We start from the raw sequence: 21,547 nt of genomic DNA on the forward strand, positions 1-21,547 counted from the left end.
CACAATCGGTGGCTGACTAAATACTTTTTTGCCTCACTGTATCATAAATGGAATAAAGTATTAGCTGAATTTCATTCCTCCCTGTCATTATGTTAAAGCCATTAACTGAGGAAGAAGGAAAATCACAACCACAACTACTTTTTTGGTCCTCCTAAAAGTGGCAAAAATGACACACTACACTTAGACTTTTAGAACAGTTTGAAATCAAGAAAAACCTGGTGGGCTGGATTTTATGTTATTTTTTTAACTGACAGGTCACAAAGAGTGAGAATAAATGGGGTTCTGTCGGACTCGGTGTTCTCCTCCACAGGATCTCCTCAAGGGTGCGTCTTATCACCCTTATCATTCATTCTCTATACAAACGTGTGTCAGAGCAGATATGAAAACAGGGCCGTCATTAAATATGCAGAGGACTCTGTTATTGTCAGCTTACTGAAAGAGGGTGAAACTAACCACGGTCCAGCCATTGATGACTTTGTTCAGTGGTGTGAGGAGTCTTATCTCCAGTTGAACGTATCTAAAACAAAAGATATGGTTATTGATTTTAGGAAACAACAAAATGGGCACGGAGTCACTTTAATTAAAGGTTAGAAAATAGAGCAAGTACAATCATATAAATATCTTGGCACCGTAATCAATGAAAAACTGAATTTTGATCAGAATTGCAAAACAGTTTGTAAAAAGGGTCACCAGCACCTTCACTGCCTCAGGAAACTTGCTCATTTCCACATTGGCCAAAAATTTTTTAGCTTCGTTTTAGCGTTCTTTTGTTGAGTCTGTTTTATCCTTTGTTTGGTGGCATGGGTTGGTCAGACCTCTGTCACAGAGGAAAAACTCACTGAATCGGATAGTGAGATGGTCCAGTCGTCTGATAGGTGAGCCACAGTCTTGTTTAGCCTCCCTGTACTCTAAACAGGCTTTATAAATCCTTAAAAATGGTTCCCATCCTCTACGGGGTGAATTTCAGCTTCTTTCCTCAGGACAAAGCGTTATAAAAACAGCTTTGTCCCTGTTGCTGTTACTGAATTAAATAAGAACAGTTTTTGATTCGAAACGTTAAATTACTATATATGTGCTACAGTGAGGTTTATATTTATTAGGTATGTCTGTTTTTGAAGGGATGCCAAATGCTATCATTTTTCTGTAAAGCAAATTTATCTTACGTATGGGTATAAATAAAGTTACCTTACCTAGATTTACTTGTCACTGGATTTGTTTCCCTTCCTTTCACTAAGCTGAACTGTGTTTGGGGAGCTACGGAGAGTCTTGTTGAATGAAATCAATTATTGGCTTGATCCTCTGTGAATTGAATGATTATCTGAGTCATTGACTTCGCATGCAGGGAGGCACTGTGAAGCAATGTTTAGCACCGTCACTTCAGAGCAAGAATGTTCCTGGTGCAATCCTCCCATGTGCCTGCGTGGTTTTCCTCTGGATATTTGAGCTTCCTCCCACAGTCCAAAGACATGGTTTGGACTAGATGTGACTGAGAGAATCTGTGTCTCCTTGTGTAGGCACTGTGGTGGATTTAAGGTGGATGGATGATCATGTCCAAGTTGCATGCAAGCAAACAAGATAATGATACAGAAGTGAGGGGACGTCAATCACCTCTTCAATTAGTGTCTGTCACTTGGTTTTTAAAAAGTGCTTGTCAGTGAGCGATGAGAAGGCAAGCTATGTCCTCAAATCAAATGTCTAAAGGACAAGTTTTCATTCCAAATAAAACTTCTACCCATTTTAAGTCGTCCTTTCTCCCTATGCTGGTTTAGAAAAGTTTCAGTCTTGTACCAAAAACAGTGCAACTTGGGAAGATGTCAGTGAAACCTCATGTTAAATTCAGATCAGCTTTAAAATTCACTTTTTTTTTTGTTTACATAGGATGGATTCTGACTCTGTGTATATGTGGACATAGAATAGTGTAGAAAGACTTTGCTGGTGGTTTCTACAGGTTAGGATGCTAGGAGTGCCACCGCTGCGGTGTGCATAGGCAATAAAAAGGTCTTTGTCACATAAAAATAAAAAAAAAGAGAAATAAAATGCAAAATAAGCACACCATGCTCTTATGTTTCATAGTTATATTTCATCTTTACATTCTAAATGTAACATTACTGTTATCTCATGAAAGACTTGATAATTTTGGCATTTTCATTTACATTCAGGGAAGCATTGACTCAAGAGTTGAGGTGGAGCTGGTGTGAACAACAGTGCATGTATTAACTTCTTGGTAGCAGTATAGTGAGACTGCATTTCCTAAGAATTAAATGAGTGACCTATTATTTTGAAATGCCACGAGCGCTTTTTCAGTCTGTATTCATTACGAGGCGTTCCCAGCAGCCGAAATGTCAGCATGAAACATTGAGAAATGTTTTCAGTTATATTGACTAGTATTTGCCCATTCTACACTATTATTATTTTAATTATTATCATTAGTCAGAGGTGATTCCAACATCATATAACTGAAGCTTTGTGGATGTAAATGAAATGTTGTTATACTGATATCAAAATGATACGGATGCTTTTCTAAGGTGCATAGATGCTACAGATGAGTTGTTTAGCACGTTGGTAGGTAGTTACTAGGCAACATCATAACGTGCTAAAGATAAGAAACTTCAGATGCCTGAGCTTGCACAAATCCTCATCACGTACGAGGAGTTCACAGGTGAACACAGCGCTTTGATGACCACCTGTTACAGTTCTAAGCCTTCAACTGTAAAAACTGATTAAGGTCTCTTAGGTCAGCTTTAGGCTTTTAATTATGTTTTGTTTTTTTTTTTGTTTTTTTCCTTGTCTTTATCCAGGACTCCACCAGCCTACCTGGGGTCTTGGTGCTGGAGGAGATGGAGATCAACGATAAAGTTAAAGAAGAAGCAAGAGTATCAGTGGAGCACTTCCTGCAAGTGAGAGAGATCACAAGGCTCGGATATGTTGATAGATAAACACTTAAAGTGTGTCATGTCTTAACAATGTGTCATTTTCCTTCCCAGGAACTGGTTTCCGATAATCTGATCGGCCACACTCAACCAGTATTTCAGTTCCTCTGCCCGCTTGACAAACTCCTGAATGAGGAGAAACATGGAGGCGTTTGGGGCCTGCTCAGCGGCTTGGCTTACTTCCTCACTCCCAGCTACGAAGAAGATGAGGTAATGTTTCACTGCCACTTGTAATCAACTAGTCGTTTTAGTGTTTCCAAGGTAACTGAGTTTTGCTTTTAGTTCTGGTAATATTAAGAATGATTTCATCGAGGTTTCTGAAATCTCGTAATGTTGAAAAACTGTCAGATGGGATAAGAGCACAGAAGCAGACAGACTTGTGGAGTATGCCACATCAGTTTCTGGGCACACCTGATTGATTGTGCCCTGGTGATCTTCAGCCCAGCTGTCATGGGATGAGAGGTATATGACCAACTAACTAAACAAAAATTTGGGGTAGTCTAAACCTGCCATTAGACACTTATATTTTGGAGAAAACAAAAGCAAAAGAAAAAATGATTACTCAAACTGTCAGCTGTAAACGTTGCTCAGAGTGACTTCCTGGTTAATATCGACCTGATTTCAGTTGTAGACACAGATGCACACACTGATTTCCTGTGCAAAGAGAGATTATTTTAAGCAAAGGTGACCACCGTTTCCAAAAAAAAAGTAATTTGGATCATTTTGATAAACTCTTGGCCTATGTATAACTTGTCTGATTGTATGACTGCTTCTGTTGGACTTACTGTAGTGCTGCTGCGTTCAACATTTATTTTAGAATCAATAAAACAATAACCAGAATCGGCGTCTCTCTTGTAGTGCGAAACTATTCATTTCTACCTTCTGTCTTTTTAAGGATATTTAAATTAATTTCTAAATTGCAAACTCAAAACAGAAGTTAAATCTGATACGATGGGAAGCTTTAGAAACAGTTAAGAACAGTTTTTATTGATATTTAGCTGCTTTTTTAAAAAAAAACTTTTTGTTATAAGAAAGTGGTGCTAATGGTTGTAACCTCTGGCTCCAAGAGAAAGTGTGGAAGAAAAAAATACCATCTTACCAACTTTAAAAACATCCTTTTGATTTCTTTGCAATATTAGCTTTCCTTTTCATTGAACATCAGATGGACATTTATAGATGGTGATATTTGCTCTGATATCTACAGGTGCCGTTATTGCTCGTGTACAGTTGGTTTATAAATTATAATTATATTACCACATTTGGAAATTGGCAGTGGGTAGAGATCAGTAGCCACTGCCATAATTTAAAATGAATTAAACTAAAAGGCTTGCATGGGTTTTCTGCAGGTACTCCAGCTTACTCCCACAGGGCCGGTGTTATTGACTGTAGGTGTGAAGCACAACTCCAGATTGAAGACCAAAAGATTTGGCATAAAAAGCACAGCCACTGCCTGCTGTGGACAGTTTACCACACCGTTTCACTTCAGTTCTTTGTGTGTTTATAATTTTGCCTCATCAACGCTGGCTGACTGACGAACAACGGCACAAGCAACCGTGATCCACGGGCCGGTTGTACCACACACTGTACAGTGTCTATCTGGCAACAGAGCTATTTGTAGGCAGACGGGCCATCCCCAGCTAGTGGACAGTGAACGTGCTACATCTGCTGGACTATAAAATCCACTTGAATGGTTGGTTGTCTCTCTGACCCCTGTAATAGAATGGAGACTGCCCAGGCTGGGCTCTGCCTCTTGTCCTATGACAGCTGGTGTAGGCTTCAGCTTCTCCACTTTTATGGAGCGAATTGGAAATAAATTCCCAGTATAGTTGTCACAAAAGAGGAAAACAAAAATGCTATGCAGTTTTAAAAATGTAAAACTTTTTGAAAAGATGGGAATTGACTACCGACAGGTAAAAGTCCCTCAAAGCAACGTGGAAGAACCTTAAACCTGCACTCTTTTTAATGGCCATCAGGGGGCAATACCTGTAGTTGTGAAAAGATTTCTAAAGGACTAGAAAACCTTGAGGACTTAAACTATATAAACTGACTTTGATTTGTTCAATATGCCCCAAAACCCAGTGACAGCATTGTAAACTTTGGTCATTCTAAGTGTGGGAATTATCTGCAGACTGCTTATTGGGAGGATCTTTTGGGGAAGGTAAAGCAGGTCGGTAGGGAAGTAGTGATGCACAGTGGTACCCATAGCTAGTGCACATACACCCATAGTGAAGTTGAATTTTGGTCTGCTGGTTCACATAATTCAACTTGATAGCCTGCAAATGCATATTGGTAGCATCTGTCTAAAGGTCAAACTGAGAAAATGTTTTAGACGTCTTCTAGAGCTGCAGAAATGATGTACAGCATTTCATGTAACAAACATCATGTAGACGTGATGTAATTCCCCTTTAAATATTTCTTAGTGAGCAAACGTATGGATTCATTTAGTCTCAGCTCTGTCGCGGAGTACAGTCAGAAAGGCCAGTGCCTCAGGGACAGCCTTCACAAAGAGATTGTTTTGTTTACTTTGCAGAACTCGAGCATGCAGCCCGGAGCCCCAGATGAAAACACAATGTCATCTCTGCAACTAGAATCAACAGCTCAGTCTTTGGAGAACCACAGTGCCTCTGATGTCCCCAGTCAAACTCTTCCATCTATTATTATCTCCCAGTACGATTCCCCTTTAGAAATGCCTGAGGAGACTGATATTAATCCACAGCCTTCTGTTGACTCAAAGTCCTCAAATGAAAACGGCTCCCAAGAAAAAAACGAGGACTCTGATAATCCCTTAACCTCTCACTTTAAAACACTCTTCAAAGGATTTGGCCGATATAGATCACACGAGTCTCTGGCCTCAACAAAAAACGGCAGTGCGGAAGATGTGCCCGACTCGGGCTTGCAGCGGGAGGGTCCAGAGGGCTCGTCGTGGCTTCACTTCAGTGCGAGGTCCAATAAAAGGGAGAAAACGTGTTTTAGGTCCGGAGGACTGTACAAGGCGAAAGGAAAGGAGGCACAGGCTACACTGCAGAGAGGGGACAACTCCCAGCCTCTAAAGAACCAAGTCAACAGGGAACAGCCGGAGGCGACCAAAGCCATATTTGATCTGCTGAAAGAAATATCCGGTTTGTTTTAATGTTTAAAGCCACTTTGTACTGTCATGTATACTTCACTCAACATTTTAAAGCACATTGTAGCTTTTTATATTTATTAATGCATTCCTTTGAAGACTAGGCAAACAGCTGCTTTGGTTCATTTCAGTACAAGAACAAAATTAACCTGTAGAGACTTGAAACTTGCCTGAGAAAGTTAATCCTTTGTAGTGAGTATTTGGTCTGTGTGAACTGTCACGTGGTATTTTAAGGTGAGAGCATGGCTTGTTTTTAAAAGCCCAAGAGTGGTGTATTCACACTCTCTCACACAATGAAGGGCTGACAGCTGGCAGCCGCGTTATGTTCTCAAAAGATTTTCTGCAAAAATAAAAACCTTTTTTGCTTCGACAGTGTAGATTAAAATCGTGCAGGTCACAAAAGAAGTCTTAGACAAAAGTGCAGCCTTGATGTTCGCTGTGATGATTTATCAAACTCAGGCAAACCTCACAATCATGAAAGCCCCCACCCCCCCAGTACTGAAATAAACTGCAACAAGCTCAAAGGCAGAAAAATGTCTGTTTATATTCTTTATGATAAAAGCTGTGGTAGTTCAGAGCATCTATTCTATTTGATATGTTTTGACACTTAAATTGGATTACATTGTATCTTTTTTATAATTTGGCACTTTGAGAGGGTTAACAAGCCAATTTTATTTTTATAGCTTAAACCTACAAATTGGAGATTTGCCTCTGGGCTTTACAGTGGTCTTGTCGTCTTTGTGGTTAAGCAGACGTCCATCTGTGCAGCTACAGCTTGATGTGCAGATGAACAGAATTATTAGCCCACCTATGACAGTATTCCCCAAGAGGTGTTAAACAGAGCGAGGAATGTTTTTAGCACAGGTAAACATCAAAGTTTTATTTAGATGATTACATTATTTTTACTTTGCACACAGAAATAAAATTATTTCATAAAAGACAAACTACCAGGGGCCAAATGATTAACCCCACTGATGCAACAGTCAGTTGTGATTGTTTTTGTTGGACAGCCTGCCGTCGTTTACCGTTTTCAACAAGTCTTGCATGCGTCTCCTGAGCAGTCGCAGCCCATTCTTCTTCATCTCTTTAGTTCTTCCAGATTTGATGATCTTTTAGTCATCCAATTTAATGGGACACGACTGGTTGCTGTCATGTTGGAAGACAAAGCAATAACCCACACCCAGTTTTGCTGCTGACTGCTTGAGGTTTTCTGTCAGAATATTCACATATCCATCCTTCTTTACGATTCCTTCCACCTTGACCAGATTCCCAGTTTCAGCATTCAGGCACTGTTATACTCCCACCACTGTGTTTCACTGTGGGTTCTGTGTTCTTCGGATTGTACACCTCTGCTGTGTTTCTCCAAACATAAGCAGCATCTGTTTGTTCAAATAGCTCTAGTTTCACTTCATCTGTCTACAGGACAAACCTCCAGTATACATAATCTTTCTCCAGGTTGTCCTTAAGCTTACTTTAGTCTGGCTTGAAGTTGTTTCTCCTGCAAAAACCTTGGTCTTCTTTAAGCCTACAGTTCCCATATTGGCCAAGTCATGACAGTTGTTCTTTAGTCACATCGCTCACTAGTTTCCTTTCCACACTCTTCCCATCTCTGGCAGGTTTGTTCTTTATTGTGTGGCTTATTGAGTTTCTTGATGATACTTCTCGCACCAGTTCTTGACATGTGGAAATGCTGTGATAACTTTGTATATCCATCCCCTGCTTTGTGAGCATCAACAATTCTTTTTCTCAAGTCCAAACTGATTTCTTTTGTTTTTGGCACAGTGCTTTCTCAAATGACAGCTCAAATCTTTGAAGAAGTTTTCATACTGTGTGTAAATTGGAAGATAACCTTCATTTTTAACTTGACTTTACAAGCACTGAGAATTACAAAGGTAAAGCCTGTCACTGCACAGCAGCAGGGGGGCTAATAATACTGGCCCTTTTTTTGTTTTCCTGAAATAAGTAAAGTTAAGACAAGCTAAAAACATGCAACATAGTGCTACTCTAAGATGACACTAACACTCTTATTTCCCTTACAGGAAACTCCTTCCTCATAAATATCTTTGACACGGTTCTGAAACCTTTTATGCCCATTCTGAAAAAGTAAGTGGCACCAGCTCCCACGGGTCAAACATTGTTATATCCCGGTCTATGAATGACTCATGAGTTTTGCATATTTTTCTCCAGGAAAGTGAACTCTTTCCTAAGAAAGGTGAACCCAACACAGGCGCAGATGGCTTCGTACATCGACAACCTGCGCAGCAAACTGTGGCCAGAGTCTCCTCCACCAACGCCTCATCCTCCTCGTACCGATGAGGAGAAGGACGAGACCAGGGATCGAGCGCATAACCTCATCAATGCCAAATGTAACAACACCTCTTTGCAGTGCAGCAGTTGATTTGGCACTTAATAATCCATCTAAAGTTGTTTTTGTTTTTTTGTCTTTGCCATAGATTCAAATGTTTTGTTCCTGAAGAAGACAGACATGGAGTCTGTTTTCAATCTTTTCCAGGACAGAGAGGAAAACAAAACCCTGGTTTACGTGAGTATGCAAACTTCCTTTTTCAACACACCTCATTTTTTTGTATCAAATTCTCACTTTTCACTGTATGTTGCACGTAAATCTTTGTTCTTTCTCACGTCTCCGCTCCCGTAACAGATGCTCCTGTCATTTCTGTTGAGAGAATTTCTCCCCAGTGAGTTTTCACTGAATGAGAGTGCTGCTGTTCTGCAAAAAGTGACCAGCTCCACCAGCTGATCGGTGACCGCCTGTTTTTACCTGTGCTGAAGTTTTTAAAGTATCCAGTTATTTATTAATCATCTTAAAGTGCCTTAAAACGTTTGAGACCACATGTTTCGCAGCCTTTTCATACGTATATAATTTTTACTTCAAAAGTACTGTGAATATTTTGTATTGTGAACTGCTTTTGTATACCTTCACATGTCAGGTTAATGAATTGTGACTGGTGTGTGTACTGGAAAACATTCTTTGTGGGAGCCAACTTTAAATATTTAACTTTTATTGTTGACCTCAAGAGAAGAAAGTGGCCTAAACGTTATATTTACAGGTTGAATTTCACTCTGCATGATTTAATAGATTGTTTTTCAAAAAATGTTTTCACTTTGAGAGTTTCTGTATGGTTTATACTCTGTTAGAGTTAACTTTTTTTCAAAACAAAATATGTCACAATTTAAAATTGCCTAAATGTGTCAAACCGCTGCCGGCACAGCTGTCAGTGGAAACTTGAAATTATGCAAATGTGAATTGTTCCAAATAAAATATTTTAATAAAGGTTATATCCGTCTTTGTGTATAACTTAAAATTAGACTGAAACTGTGTAAATGTGAGCTCTAAATTAGTTTCTGATACCAGCAGCACATTTTCTTTGAAGCAAAACCTGAGTAAAAGATGATTCATGCGGTTTAAATGGGTTAATCCTCTAAGGGAAATCGCGTTAGTGAAGTGTGAGGTGTATGAAAATAATTACGGTTATAAATTCACTGGATTAAAATGCCTTGTTAACGTGCAGACACCATTTATTTATTTCATTCCCAGCCAGCAACGATCACATATGTTTAGCGGGGTCTACATGTTTGATATAACGGGTACAGTCTTAAAAAATTAGGCCAATTCAGATTTTTAAAAATGGGAAATGCTTTTGTTTTTCAGTTCTAATTAAAAGAACAAAACAAACCCGATGTTACTAGATGAAAATTGTACATGACAGGATTATTCTGGTCCAGGTCACACAAGGGAGATTATGGCCAGTGTAACATTAATTTTTTTCATTCTCCTACTCGAGTCAGGTAGCAACACCACTGAACTAAACGCTCATTTCCACAAGAAAACTGTTAAATCTGATTTAATCCTATTATCAGCCTCCAGGTGATCAACGAGAAGTCAACATAATCTTATGACGAATATGCAAGTGAATTCTTTCCCAGACCATCAACTTGTTTATTAATTCACTTTGGTTGACTGACACAAAAAACTAAAGACGGTCTTGCAGGGGGATCATACCAACTTCAGTGTCTGTGAATTTTCAGGCCACTACAATCTATTAAAATGTAGGACATATTTATATCCCAGACAAATACATTGTCTGGGATATAAATACGTTAAATAATGGACATTACATTATGGGTCTGGGGGAGTAATTTAGCAGACATAAGCATTAACATTATATTGAAACATACTCACTGGCCACTTTATTACATGGCAGCAACTCTGTGAAATTATGGATATACACATGGTCAAACTGAGCGTCGAGCGGAAGAAAGGTGATTAAGTGAATTTGAACGTGGCATAGATGTTGGTGATGGACAGGCAGGTTTGAGTATTTCAGAAACTGCTGCTCTACTGGGATTTTCTCACATAACAAGCCCAGTGTTCACAGAAGAGAGAAAATATCCAGTGAGCAGCAGTCCTCTGGGTGGAAACGCTTGTTGAAATCAGAGTTATGAAGAGAATGGCCAGACTGCTTCTACCTGAGAGGAAGGCAAAAGTAACAGCAGAAGAGCACACTGGGTGCCAATCCTGTTAGCTAAAAACACAAAACTGAGGCTACAATTCATCCAGACTCACTGAAATTGGACAAGAGAAGATTGGGGGGAAAAAAACATGGACTGTCTCGATTTCTGCTGACATTTACTTGTTAGTGCCAGAATTTGCCATTAACTGGCTGTAGTGGGGGGATGTTTTCTTGACACACTTTGGGTTCCTTGGTACCATCTTCATTGCTTTGCAAACATCTTCTGATGGTTGTGTGCGGGAGGATAATGTGCTAAGGTACAAAGCCAAAATAATCTCAAACTGTTTTTTTTTCTTCTTTTTTTAAAAACATGTACTCAAATGGCCTCCACAGTCAACAGATCTAAATCCAATAGAGCACCTTTGGGATATTGTGGAAGAGGAGATTCAAATCAAGAATGTACAGCCGACAAATCTGCAGCAGCTTTGTGATGCTATCATGTCAGTATGGGAACAAAACAGTAATTCAAGTGAGTGAATGTGGCATAGTCATTGTGGCCAGGGGAGCTGCTTTGAGTTTTTTAGAGAAAGCTGGTATACAGGGACTCAAAATTTGATGTTTTGTTTGAATAATTGACTACATTTAAAAATTAAAAGTGTCAGTATCGATAACCACGCACCACCTAATGCTGGATGTGCAATAAATAAGGGAGATTGCGTTGACTTTGCTGAAGTGTCCTTGAGCAAAACAGTCTTTCCGGTTTCCCCAGCTGTTACAGCTCCTCCCGTCCAGCAGGTGGCAGTGCCGTGATGAGCAGGCGCAAACAGCCCGCGATGTTCAGTAATCCAAGATGTCTGCGCCCTGAAGGATGCTGCTGACGGCGTGAAGGTACATGACAAGGAACAGGTAAGATGACAGTGTGGCTTTTCCCGTTTCGTTTGGGTTCAACACGGCGCCGTTTGACCTGCTAATGAGGTTTAAAGCAGAGACGATGTTTGATATGTGTCTGTAGCTTCGGCTGTCCGGTCAGTCTGTGGTCACAAAGTGCTGCTGCTGCTGCTCTGCGTCACGCTCATTTCTGGATTTTCGGGGTTACAGTTGCCCGTCATCGCGTTGTTTGATTTATTAAAATGATAGGATGGAGTCTAAAACCAATGCTTTGAAGCTCCCGCTAATATTAAAGCATCTGCTTGTTTAACAGCTGTGGACAGATCACCGGTCAAAAACTAGATCCTGTAAATCAATGGGAGCCACTTATATCCCGGTATCTGTATCAGCTGTCTTTTATTAAGTGGCAACACTACAAGATATCTAAAGATGTTAGCATATCCAAATGAAGGACCTTGGAAATATGAAGCTTCTTACTTTGAACTTTGCGTAGAAAGTTTCGCTATTTTTTTTCTTCTTAGATTTCATTTCGTGTGTTTTAAGTGTTTTGGGTAGATGATGATTTTCTGGTGGCACAAACAGATTTTATCAATGGGGTGACACGTGGAAACCAGGGAGAGACATATGGGGGGGCAGTTTTGATACATTGTTGGCAATTTGTGAAAATTGGCAACCAAAAAGAGTCTGAAAATGGACTGAATGGCTGCAGTGGACATCGCCATTCTGTCTAATCACGTTTTTTACTTATGTGACCAGCCACATACATAGCATGCCCAAGGCGGAGCAGAAGAGAATTGTAAATATGCATTTATGTGCCATAGAGACCAATTCCCTTCATGGTAGCATGAGTAGCATTAATGGTCCCTTCAATGCTACTCAAGGTCTGCACCTTGATATTTACAATATGAAGGATCATAGGCATGTTTTATCGTCTCTGAAGGGGTCCCCTTCTCCAAAAAAAGGGAAAATGCTAAGCAAAGAGACACAGCCAGAGGCATCTAGATAAAATATCATCATCTTCCTCCTCACCTCAAGCCTATTCTCCTGAACTGAAGTCATGGCTCTAACACACAAAAACCTGCATACTGCACATGCAATTCCTTATATTGTCAGCAGATTAGGCATGCAACCCCTCTGTCTCCAGCTGTGAGCTTGGCTAAACAGAAATAAGAGCTGGTTATAAGCTAACATTATTCCAGCTAATGTTAGCCCTCCCTCTGATAAACAATTTGATTACTTTTTCACATCTTATGAGAGTTTATTCACCAAGTGTCCAAGTTTAACAGTGTTAGATCCAGCAGCCAACTAAGAGCTAACAGAGGCAAAAACCACGGTTCTTACCTGCAGAAAAGTTCAGGAAGTTCCTGAACGACTCACATCAGTGTCGCTCTTATTAGACAGAAGTGAGCCTCACTGACTCATATCGTGCTCCTTTCACAAAGTTTTACAAGCTCATCTAGAGCAAAGACATGAACACATATTAACAGCTGAGGTAAACAGCAGGCTGGTAGCCTACACTCTGAAATAAATGGCAGATATTGTTGTTTGTCCTAGAGTGGCCACTATAGCTACAGTTATGCACTTGAATGGTGAGGGTTAAAAAAACAGCATTCATTGGCAGCAATCTACAATCTACCAACATATGTTGGTGAGATTATAAATACCAATTTTAATCTTACTGAAGTAAGAGGAAAAAAAAGAATAAAAATATACCTAAAGGAAAACATCCTTGTTTAATCGTCCACATTATATTACTCGATCATAATTATTGATTCATTAATGTGTCACTGTGTTGCAGTTGGAGTTTAATGTAATTAATTTTGACGACTTCTGCCTGGTGGAGGATTTGTCTGAGGTGCAGAAGCATATTATGGCGAGGTTTGCTTTCGTTGCCATGCCGCTGTCTCTCATATCAAACAAGAAGATAGTCCTTCAGAGCGCTTTGGATGAATGTTTCGCAAATCTTTTCCTGCCAATGCCACCTTCAAATGTTCGTGCCCTTCAGCCCCCACAAAATATATCAGTTATTAACAGTAAAGAAGGACCCAAATTACATTTCTCCGAGGCAAAAGTTCACACAATAGCTTTCCCAAACTCAGTTATTTAATTTTCCCTACATAAATGATAAATCATAGATATTTAACTTAGTTTCACTCAGTGTTATTCCCCTAGAGTAGCTTAATGTGTCACCAGGGGAAACATTGCTGTAGAGAAACACAGGAAACAAAGTACCCTGGCTGAAATTCATGCCACAGTTGTTCCTTACAGTGGATGCCCTCTTATTCATACACATGGGACTGAAGTTTGCATGTTACAACCCTTCATCAGGAGGGTCTGTCCTATTAAGTGTTATATTCACCCATAGGGCTGTTCGATATAACGATATCGGATGACGATTACGCTATCGTTTGTTTCGTGGTGTCGCAAAATAAACTGTTTACGGCAATATTTTTTTCACCGTTTTGATGGTCACTGTAGTGGCTATATTAATTTCTTAAAGTTCTCTCTTTCTTTTATATTTAATATAACCACACTACTGACGGACAAGCGCCTGTTTTTATGCGTTGTGGTTAGCAACAACGACGGTAACACCATCAAGTGTCCGCTTGTTTATGTTCCACAAACCTTTCACAATAAAGCTCAAGATCCTGTTGAGACTTTTCAAAATAAACCGAATCACGTGAAAAAGCAGATTATTTACGGATGAGAATTAAAAAAGAGCCGCCAGGTGCTAAAAAATAAACCTTATACTCAAACGTTAGAACAGGCTTTTCCCCGCAGCACGCCGTGTAATAAATACTCACAAAGAAAACGGCGGCTGTTACAACTTATGTCTAAAAATGTATCGTTTCATGCATCGGTTAAAACACTGGACTCCAGCTACATGACGCGCAGCTGGAAACATTTCCGCAAGACGAGCTGCCCGAGATTCATAGAATTTACAGAAAATGTTACATTTTTGTGATTTTTATATCGTTATCGGACGATAGAATTCTTATATCGGGATATGAGATTTTGGTCATATCGCACAGCCCTATTCACCCACCTTAATTACGTGAACATCGAAGCCTGCTTGTTTCTTAATCATTTCTAACCGAGTCCGAGTTCATAGCCAGCTTTTGAAAAAAGAATGCACACATGAAGCTAAAAACAGATAATTACTGCTTCGTTTCAGCAATTATTACAGCACAGTGCTGTGATTAACTCTTAGTGACTTCATAGTGCAGTGGTTTACACATTCACCCAACAGGCTGTGGTGACCTCTTGTGAATAAGGGAGCAGGTGAAAGTAGCTGTAATTAACTGTAAATTGCAACTGTGGTTGAAAAGCTAATAAATTATGTGACATTAAAAGCTGTGCTTATGTCCATTTTCACTACCTTCACTCACCTCCTGATATTTGGATGCATCATTCCAGATCATATCTTAACCTAAGAACTTCGATTCAGGTAATGATAAGATTATATTTCCTCTAACCCGCCTTGCATTAAAATTTAGTTGCTGTTACTGCAGCCCAGAATATTCAGGTCATGAAAAGCTTTTAAAGGCTTTTTGATCCATTGTATCAGAGGTTTGAATTGGCTCATCGCACTTCCAAGAGTCGTTCAGCCAGAGAGAGTTTTTTCCCCCCCATCATCTGCCGTTTTATATTTTTCTTTTAGTAGTTTTTCATGCAGAACAATATAAGATTAAAAAGAATTTTCTCTGGCTGGGTTTAGTTTTTGTCTTTCCTCACCTGGTTGGAACCTGCTGATCGATATTAGAGTCGTACTGTTCTTCCTTTGTCCCTGAAAACTTAAAGGGATTCTCTTTAAATTGCAAAAAAAAGTGAAACTCAGCTATCTGCTGCTTGAGATTAAAGATTGTTTTAAGTAACAAACGACCGATATGTGGTGGGTATCAGCAGTAACTGCAGGTTTCTTGTAGGTATTCAGTCTCTGCTAATTCTGGTCTGTGTTTTTGAGGTCACTAAGCATCCACCCGCTTCTGCTGTTATATATTAATGATACTTCCTCAGTACTGTGACTGTGAGGTCCAGCTGCAACGGGAGCTCAGACCCAGAGGGGCAGATGGCTTCAGAGTTCAGACTGTTTACTGTCACATTCTGGCTGCTGTCACACTTGGCTTGCAGTTTCTGAAGATAGAATTTTATAATGTCAGAGCTGTGTGTATCCACATGACACCCGGAGATGGCTGAGATGCTTCTCCTGTGTGTAATCATCGAGATGTGTAGCTGTACTACTTCTCCTCCTCCTCCAGTATTACTTTTCCGCGTTGAGGCGTCCACAACACGGGGAAGTCTAATGAGGCCACACAAATCACAGATCCTGCCACTTAAACGTACAACATCCTGTTGTGAATTCGAAGATATTAGTTCTAGCTGAACATGCAGTCTAACTCTAGCATGCTTTTTAAGACACCAGTCGGTGGTTTTGATGTGTGTTGTGCTTTGATACCAGGAAAAAATGGCTGTGGTGTAGCCATAAAATATAAAACAAGCTCCCCGACTGCAAAATATATCAGAAAATAATGCGGAGTCTGTGCTGTTTTCACTTTTATTAATATATTTCTCAAGTACCCTCTCTGCTGCTGATTCGTCATTGTTGTTGTTTGTTACTTTTTCTAGATTTATTCCAAGTACAAGCAGTTTGTAACACATTCTGTCTTGCCAGTCGAAGATGATGGGGCGAGGGAAATGTAATTCAGAAGAGCCAGTAAAGAAAACTGCCTCCCTGGGATTTGATCACAGGCAAGCAGAGATAATACATGCAGAGTGTTGGAGGGCCGGGAGTCATCACTATTCAAGTACAAGGTCCCGGTTTAAACCTGAGCCACAGTGACGGGCATGTGCTGTTTTAGTAGTCGAGTTCCCTGATATTAAACACGATCATTAAAACAATGCAGATGAGAGCTGCTGCTCATTAACTGTCTCCTTTTTGCATGGTGGCTTCTTATGAGTTTGGCAGGAGATGTCACTCGCTATGTGGCTGTTTGACAAAACATGAGCATCTTATTAAATGAGATAGATTTGCTCCATTTAAGCCTCATGAGCATCTGTAGGGTAGGATGCTGTTGTTGGACTACATGGCATTGATGTTTCGGTCGATCTAAAGGTGATGGATGGACCTGAGTTTAGGCCTCTGAGCGGACCAGTCAAGTTCTTTCACACAAGACTGGGAAGCCATGTGACTTTCCTGGAGATATTATCTTACTAAAATGATAAGCCACCATATCAATGTAACATACATGTCAGAAAGTTGGGAAAAGGGCAATGAAACACTGGAAAAGCTGTGTAATGCCTAATAAAATGTATACTTGGTTCCATTTTTTTTTAACAGCCAAATTAGTTAATTAGTAACATGACTGGCTACAAAAAAGATCATCCCAGATCCCACAGATATAGATTATTCAAAAAGTAAAAGATGAGTAAGGTTTCACCACTTTATGAAAAGGTGTATGTGTGCAAAAGATTAACATAAAAACCTGTAAATGTAAAACAAAATCAGCTCTTCAAATGTCTCCCACATGACCATCTAAGATTAGCCTGATGAAAAAATTCTCAGGGAAAGATACACCTCTTAATAGGATAAATACAGAATATCAGGCCCCCATTGTTATTATTTTAGTGGTAAAAGATATTTCAATAGAAATGAAAATGAGAGAGAACCTCTTCAAAAATTTTGGATATAATATTAACAGACTTGCTATTTCTAAAAATGTTCATTTGAATTTGGTACACAGTGATACCCGGGGAACTTCACACTGAAGCTGGATGAAAATGTGTTCTTCTCCATATTCAGGCTTTAATATCTGAAAGCATTCACCTGATTTAAATTCTATTTTTTTTTAAATGCCACGTGGTTTGCTGTGAATGAAACAGCAGTCCCCTACATGGAGAATTGTGATTTCTACAGGCCTCCAAATCTGTGGTCATAGATCAGACATCTGTAAATTCGGGGGATCCATTATTGTATGCTAACTTGTTCAGGGCTCGCAAAATTTCAAAATCCCTGGTAGCCCTTCGGGCAGGGACTCTTCAGTTTTTGGTAGCCCAAAATAAATTTAAGTAGCCTGAATAAAAAAAGAGAGCAATTTTTTGATTGATGTTTTGTTTCCGTTACAATATTATACATTAAAATATTGTAACGGAAACAAAACATTAATCAAAAAATTGTTGAAACACTAATTACAACATTGTATAAAAATTACAATCATCAACTCAAATACTTGGTTCTAATTGAAAACAGAAATTTCTATGAACTTGTAAGAACTGTAGGACATGAATCCGTCTGTGTCAGATCCTGAATTTGAAATTTCCACTGAAGTCACGGGTAAGAGACAAGTGGAACCAAGATCGAGGACATTTGCTTTTTGAAGTTTGCAAAGACTGCTAAATTTTGCCAGTGGTAGTTCACTCTTTGCAACATAGTACGCTGTTCTAAACCGATTTTTCAGGTTTATTTTTAGTATGTTATTTGCAATTGGTGTTTGTTCTGGGAAAGATATTGCAGACTGAGCAATAATGCATTTCTTGCATTTCTCATGGGTTCTAATGGGGGCCTTTCTTAAAATGACTGGTCCCAGTAACAAAGGCGCTTGTCGACTCAGAAATCGAGAGAAAACCAACAACACACCTGGCAGAACATTATGTTATTTACACGGGTGCACATAAGTGGTCCGCATGTGCGCATTCGCTGTCAAAATAAAAGACGCTTCTTCGACATCTTTAAGAGTGCTAAACAAATGTCTGTCCTCCTCCAGAAAATCTTATGTATGCAAAAACGCGTTGCAACTTTTTATCTTGTGCGCTGTTTTTATTTTGACATATATTTTTCCTTCCTACGATAGCCCGACGGGCAGGGCAGAGATAGATTTTGGTAGCCCGACTGGAAAAATCGCTAGCCCCGGGACGTCGGGCTAGCGATTTTGCGAGCCCTGTTGTTCATATTCATAGTCATAGCAGCAGATATTTACCAAACACGTTTGAAGGACCTAGCTCAATTAAATTTTAAAATGGGTAACTGGCTTGGTCAGCAAGTTGCAGCCTCAAGCGGCGGGCTTCAAGATTGCAGTGTTTGTCATATCTGTGTCGGCTCTGTTTTTTAACCCTGGAGGTGTATGCTCGGCTATAACTCTATCACATAAAGAAAAAGACACAGAAATAAGCAGAAATGCTGCCTTTTCCGAGCCTGACAGACGGAAAGTGAGAAACAAGAAAATCAAGAAGAGCATCCAGCTTATCTGTGATTAGTTCAGACGTGTGGCTATCATTTCTCCACATGGCTGAATTCAAAATAAGCATATACAGTTATGTCCACCTATTTTTTTAGATGCTGGTACAATTGTTTTTTGTAGCTATTAATTATTCATTAATTAGCTATTAATCATAAAGTACGCAAACAATTAAAGAAATTCTTTGCCATTTTGAGGTATTAGAATTATTTTTAATGCACCACCCCTATTTTTGGGGAGTCAAAAAGCAGCCCTGCAAATGAAAATAGTTTTCAATAAATATTAACTCTTATTACTATATTTATTTATTTACTTACTTATTAATGCTTAATACTTTGAGAGGAATGCTTTGCAGATATGTCTGAAGTCAGAAGCCAAGGTTTTCTCTTTTGTGGTGCTTTACCAGGCCTGTACTGCAGTTCTTGTTGTGGGTATTTCTGCCTTGAGTTTCTCATCAGTAAGTGAAATTCATTTTGGGTCGGGTTAAGATGAGGTAATTCACTCAGCCGTGGCAGAAATTCTGACCTTCAGAAACCCCTTAGTAGCCTTCACAGTCTGTCAGTCTGTACTGTGAGACACCATCCATGCATCCTTGCTGCTGTTGGGCGAGTGTAAGCAGAAAGTGTAACTCTATTCACTTCAGAATTCATCCATCTGTCTCCTGTCACATCATCAATAAAAACTGATGACCTCGTGCTATTGCAAGCCACACAGATCCATGTAATCTCTACATTATGGTGTGATATATCTACCTGCTGGGGAGTTGTTGTTTTTTTTTCCCCACTAAGCTGGATGCTGTGGGTTTTACTTTTTTTTTTTTTTACCATTATTTTTTTTTAAATCATGGAAAGGATTCCACGATCATCCACTGCTGTTGTTTTCAGTGAGTTCATTCACCAATCTGATGAACCAATGAACCAATCTGTTGATATTCCTCCCTGTTTGAGTTGTGTTGCTATTATTGTTGTTGTTATTATGGCCTGTGTCACTTCCACAAGATCTCATTTATGGTTTTACAGCCACAGCATCCAAATACGGCTCAACTCCAGACTGTTCACCGGTTTTTAATTTATGAATAAATAATATACACAGCTCACACCTAAAAAAAAACAAACAAAAACAACAACTTATGAGTGAATTGTACAGCTACATTTCAGGTCCAGAAAACAGTGGGTTGGCTGTAATTCCGCAGCACTTAATAAAATATTTACATTGAACCCCTTCAATCCAAGCTGGAAGTCTGCACTTTCAGCCTGTATCCATCATATTTGTAACCTTATAATGAGATTTGGTTTTATTTAAGGCTATTTTCTGTAAAACTGATTACTTACTGAAATGGAAGTAAGGAGTTGTTTATTTCTGAAATGCACAGCCAAGAGCCCAGAGAGATGAGACCTGCAGGTTCAGATTTGGGTTAAACCAGGTAGTGCAAGTTCCCGTTTTCAGTCTTGAGGGATCATTCAGACTCTTCTTGAGTTCTTCTTTTTATTTGACTGGCCTTTAGCACTTGGCATTCAGCAATCAATAGCTCCAGGGCCGAGGTTTGATGGGATGAATACTAATTTAGTGGAACAGCATTGGCATATGACTGGCTCTCTATAACTTTATATCTGACGTTACCTCTTAATCCTATTGAGAGCGTCCTGTGTGGCACAGTGAATGATCACAGCCCAGTACATTTGTTCTGTTTGGTCACTGCATTAAGCCCATCGATTACAGTTAATCTGTAGCTTCTAATTCGTAGCACGGTGCCATCCAAACAGATAGTGTATCCAAGAGTTTCTTACTGCCTGCTGTGAAGGACCTTCCCGTGCAGTTTGTTTTGCTGTTAACAGATATTTTGTCGCCTTTTTTCATTCAAGGACACCATTCGTTTATTGCGGCTCTAATGCAATTCAGACTTTTCTGCATAGATGAGCAGAAACATAAAATTGCTATTATAATTGTAATATGCTTGTGTTTTTTTTCTTCTGGTATCCAGGGACTTCAGCTTGTCTCCAGGGCTTTTCCTCCTGTTTATCTTTAATATGCAATAAAATGTTTGACAGCAGAGTTGTGTAGCGGTGGCAGTGGTTATCTTAGAAGTCACATGCACGTGTACCACTGACTCATTGTGAATTTCCCTTATATGAAATGTAAAGGTGATTGTTGCCACTAGATGGACTGCCAAACTAAGAGTTGAATAAAACAACATGTCAGAGGTGTTTTAAAGTCTGCCTAGAAGATAAGAAAGAACTTGGTCTGTTTTATTTGGAATTTCAAAGAATACTAATCATGGTTTCTGCTTGGAAAAAGATGCTGGCAGGTTTTTATCTTTTTAAAGACGAGGAAACAGAAACTGTGTTTTTTTTTCTCTTAAGGCTGACTGATGAGAGCAGAATAAGAATACTTCAGTTTCTGTCAGGGTGTGACAAGATTATACTCTGAGGGCAGGAAGTATCGAGTAATGGATCACGCATTGTAATCTGCTAAACTACAATCCTCCTAATTAGGGCTGGGAATTATCAGCCGAGCTGCAGATACCATGTTATCAAAACACATGAGACACACAAGCAAATCAAGTCAGAGAAAAAAAAGAGCTCCGCTAGTTAGAAAATAAGGTCGTGACATTGATAAAATTATCAGCTGATAATGACAATGTTTAAATGCAGGTAAAAGATCTTAATAGATGGTGTTTAGCAGGTATAATGTTTATCATTTTAATTAGTGTTTTACCATGCAAAGAATACCCAAATGAGCTGTGTAGCTGAGGGTGATGTCTTTAATTTTCTGGGTTACACAATTCATTGTGTTAAAGTACCAATTTTAGTGCCAATTTTTAGGACAATCTAGTCAGTATTCATCATGACATTTCACTTAAAACCTCAAATGTCAGATACAGGGGATCGCCAACTTTTGTGG

At 39.4% G+C, this 21,547-nt stretch overlaps 2 protein-coding genes across 2 annotated transcripts in view; both read left to right on the top strand.

Annotated features, from left to right (window-relative positions):
- Window positions 1-9,348, top strand: part of LOC102210858 (uncharacterized) — a 19,267-nt gene extending 9,919 nt beyond the window's left edge. Inside the window, exons 10-16 of the mRNA XM_005723017.1 lie at window positions 2,799-2,897; window positions 2,985-3,140; window positions 5,461-6,049; window positions 8,094-8,157; window positions 8,242-8,420; window positions 8,508-8,596; window positions 8,714-9,348. Of these exons, the coding sequence (XP_005723074.1) occupies window positions 2,799-2,897; window positions 2,985-3,140; window positions 5,461-6,049; window positions 8,094-8,157; window positions 8,242-8,420; window positions 8,508-8,596; window positions 8,714-8,812 (1,275 nt within the window). The 3' untranslated portion in view covers window positions 8,813-9,348. The remainder of the gene's footprint in view (window positions 1-2,798; window positions 2,898-2,984; window positions 3,141-5,460; window positions 6,050-8,093; window positions 8,158-8,241; window positions 8,421-8,507; window positions 8,597-8,713) is intronic.
- Window positions 9,349-11,305: 1,957 nt separating this feature from the next.
- The window catches only part of mrpl11 (mitochondrial ribosomal protein L11), a 58,420-nt gene continuing 48,178 nt past the window's right edge, over window positions 11,306-21,547 (top strand). The window contains exon 1 of the mRNA XM_005723020.1: window positions 11,306-11,432. The gene's annotated coding sequence lies outside the window, so the exon portion shown is untranslated. The remainder of the gene's footprint in view (window positions 11,433-21,547) is intronic.

This window comes from Pundamilia nyererei, unplaced genomic scaffold, assembly GCF_000239375.1.
Source record: "Pundamilia nyererei isolate P.nyererei 1_Seehausen unplaced genomic scaffold, PunNye1.0 scaffold00008, whole genome shotgun sequence".
NCBI lineage: Eukaryota > Metazoa > Chordata > Actinopteri > Cichliformes > Cichlidae > Pundamilia > Pundamilia nyererei.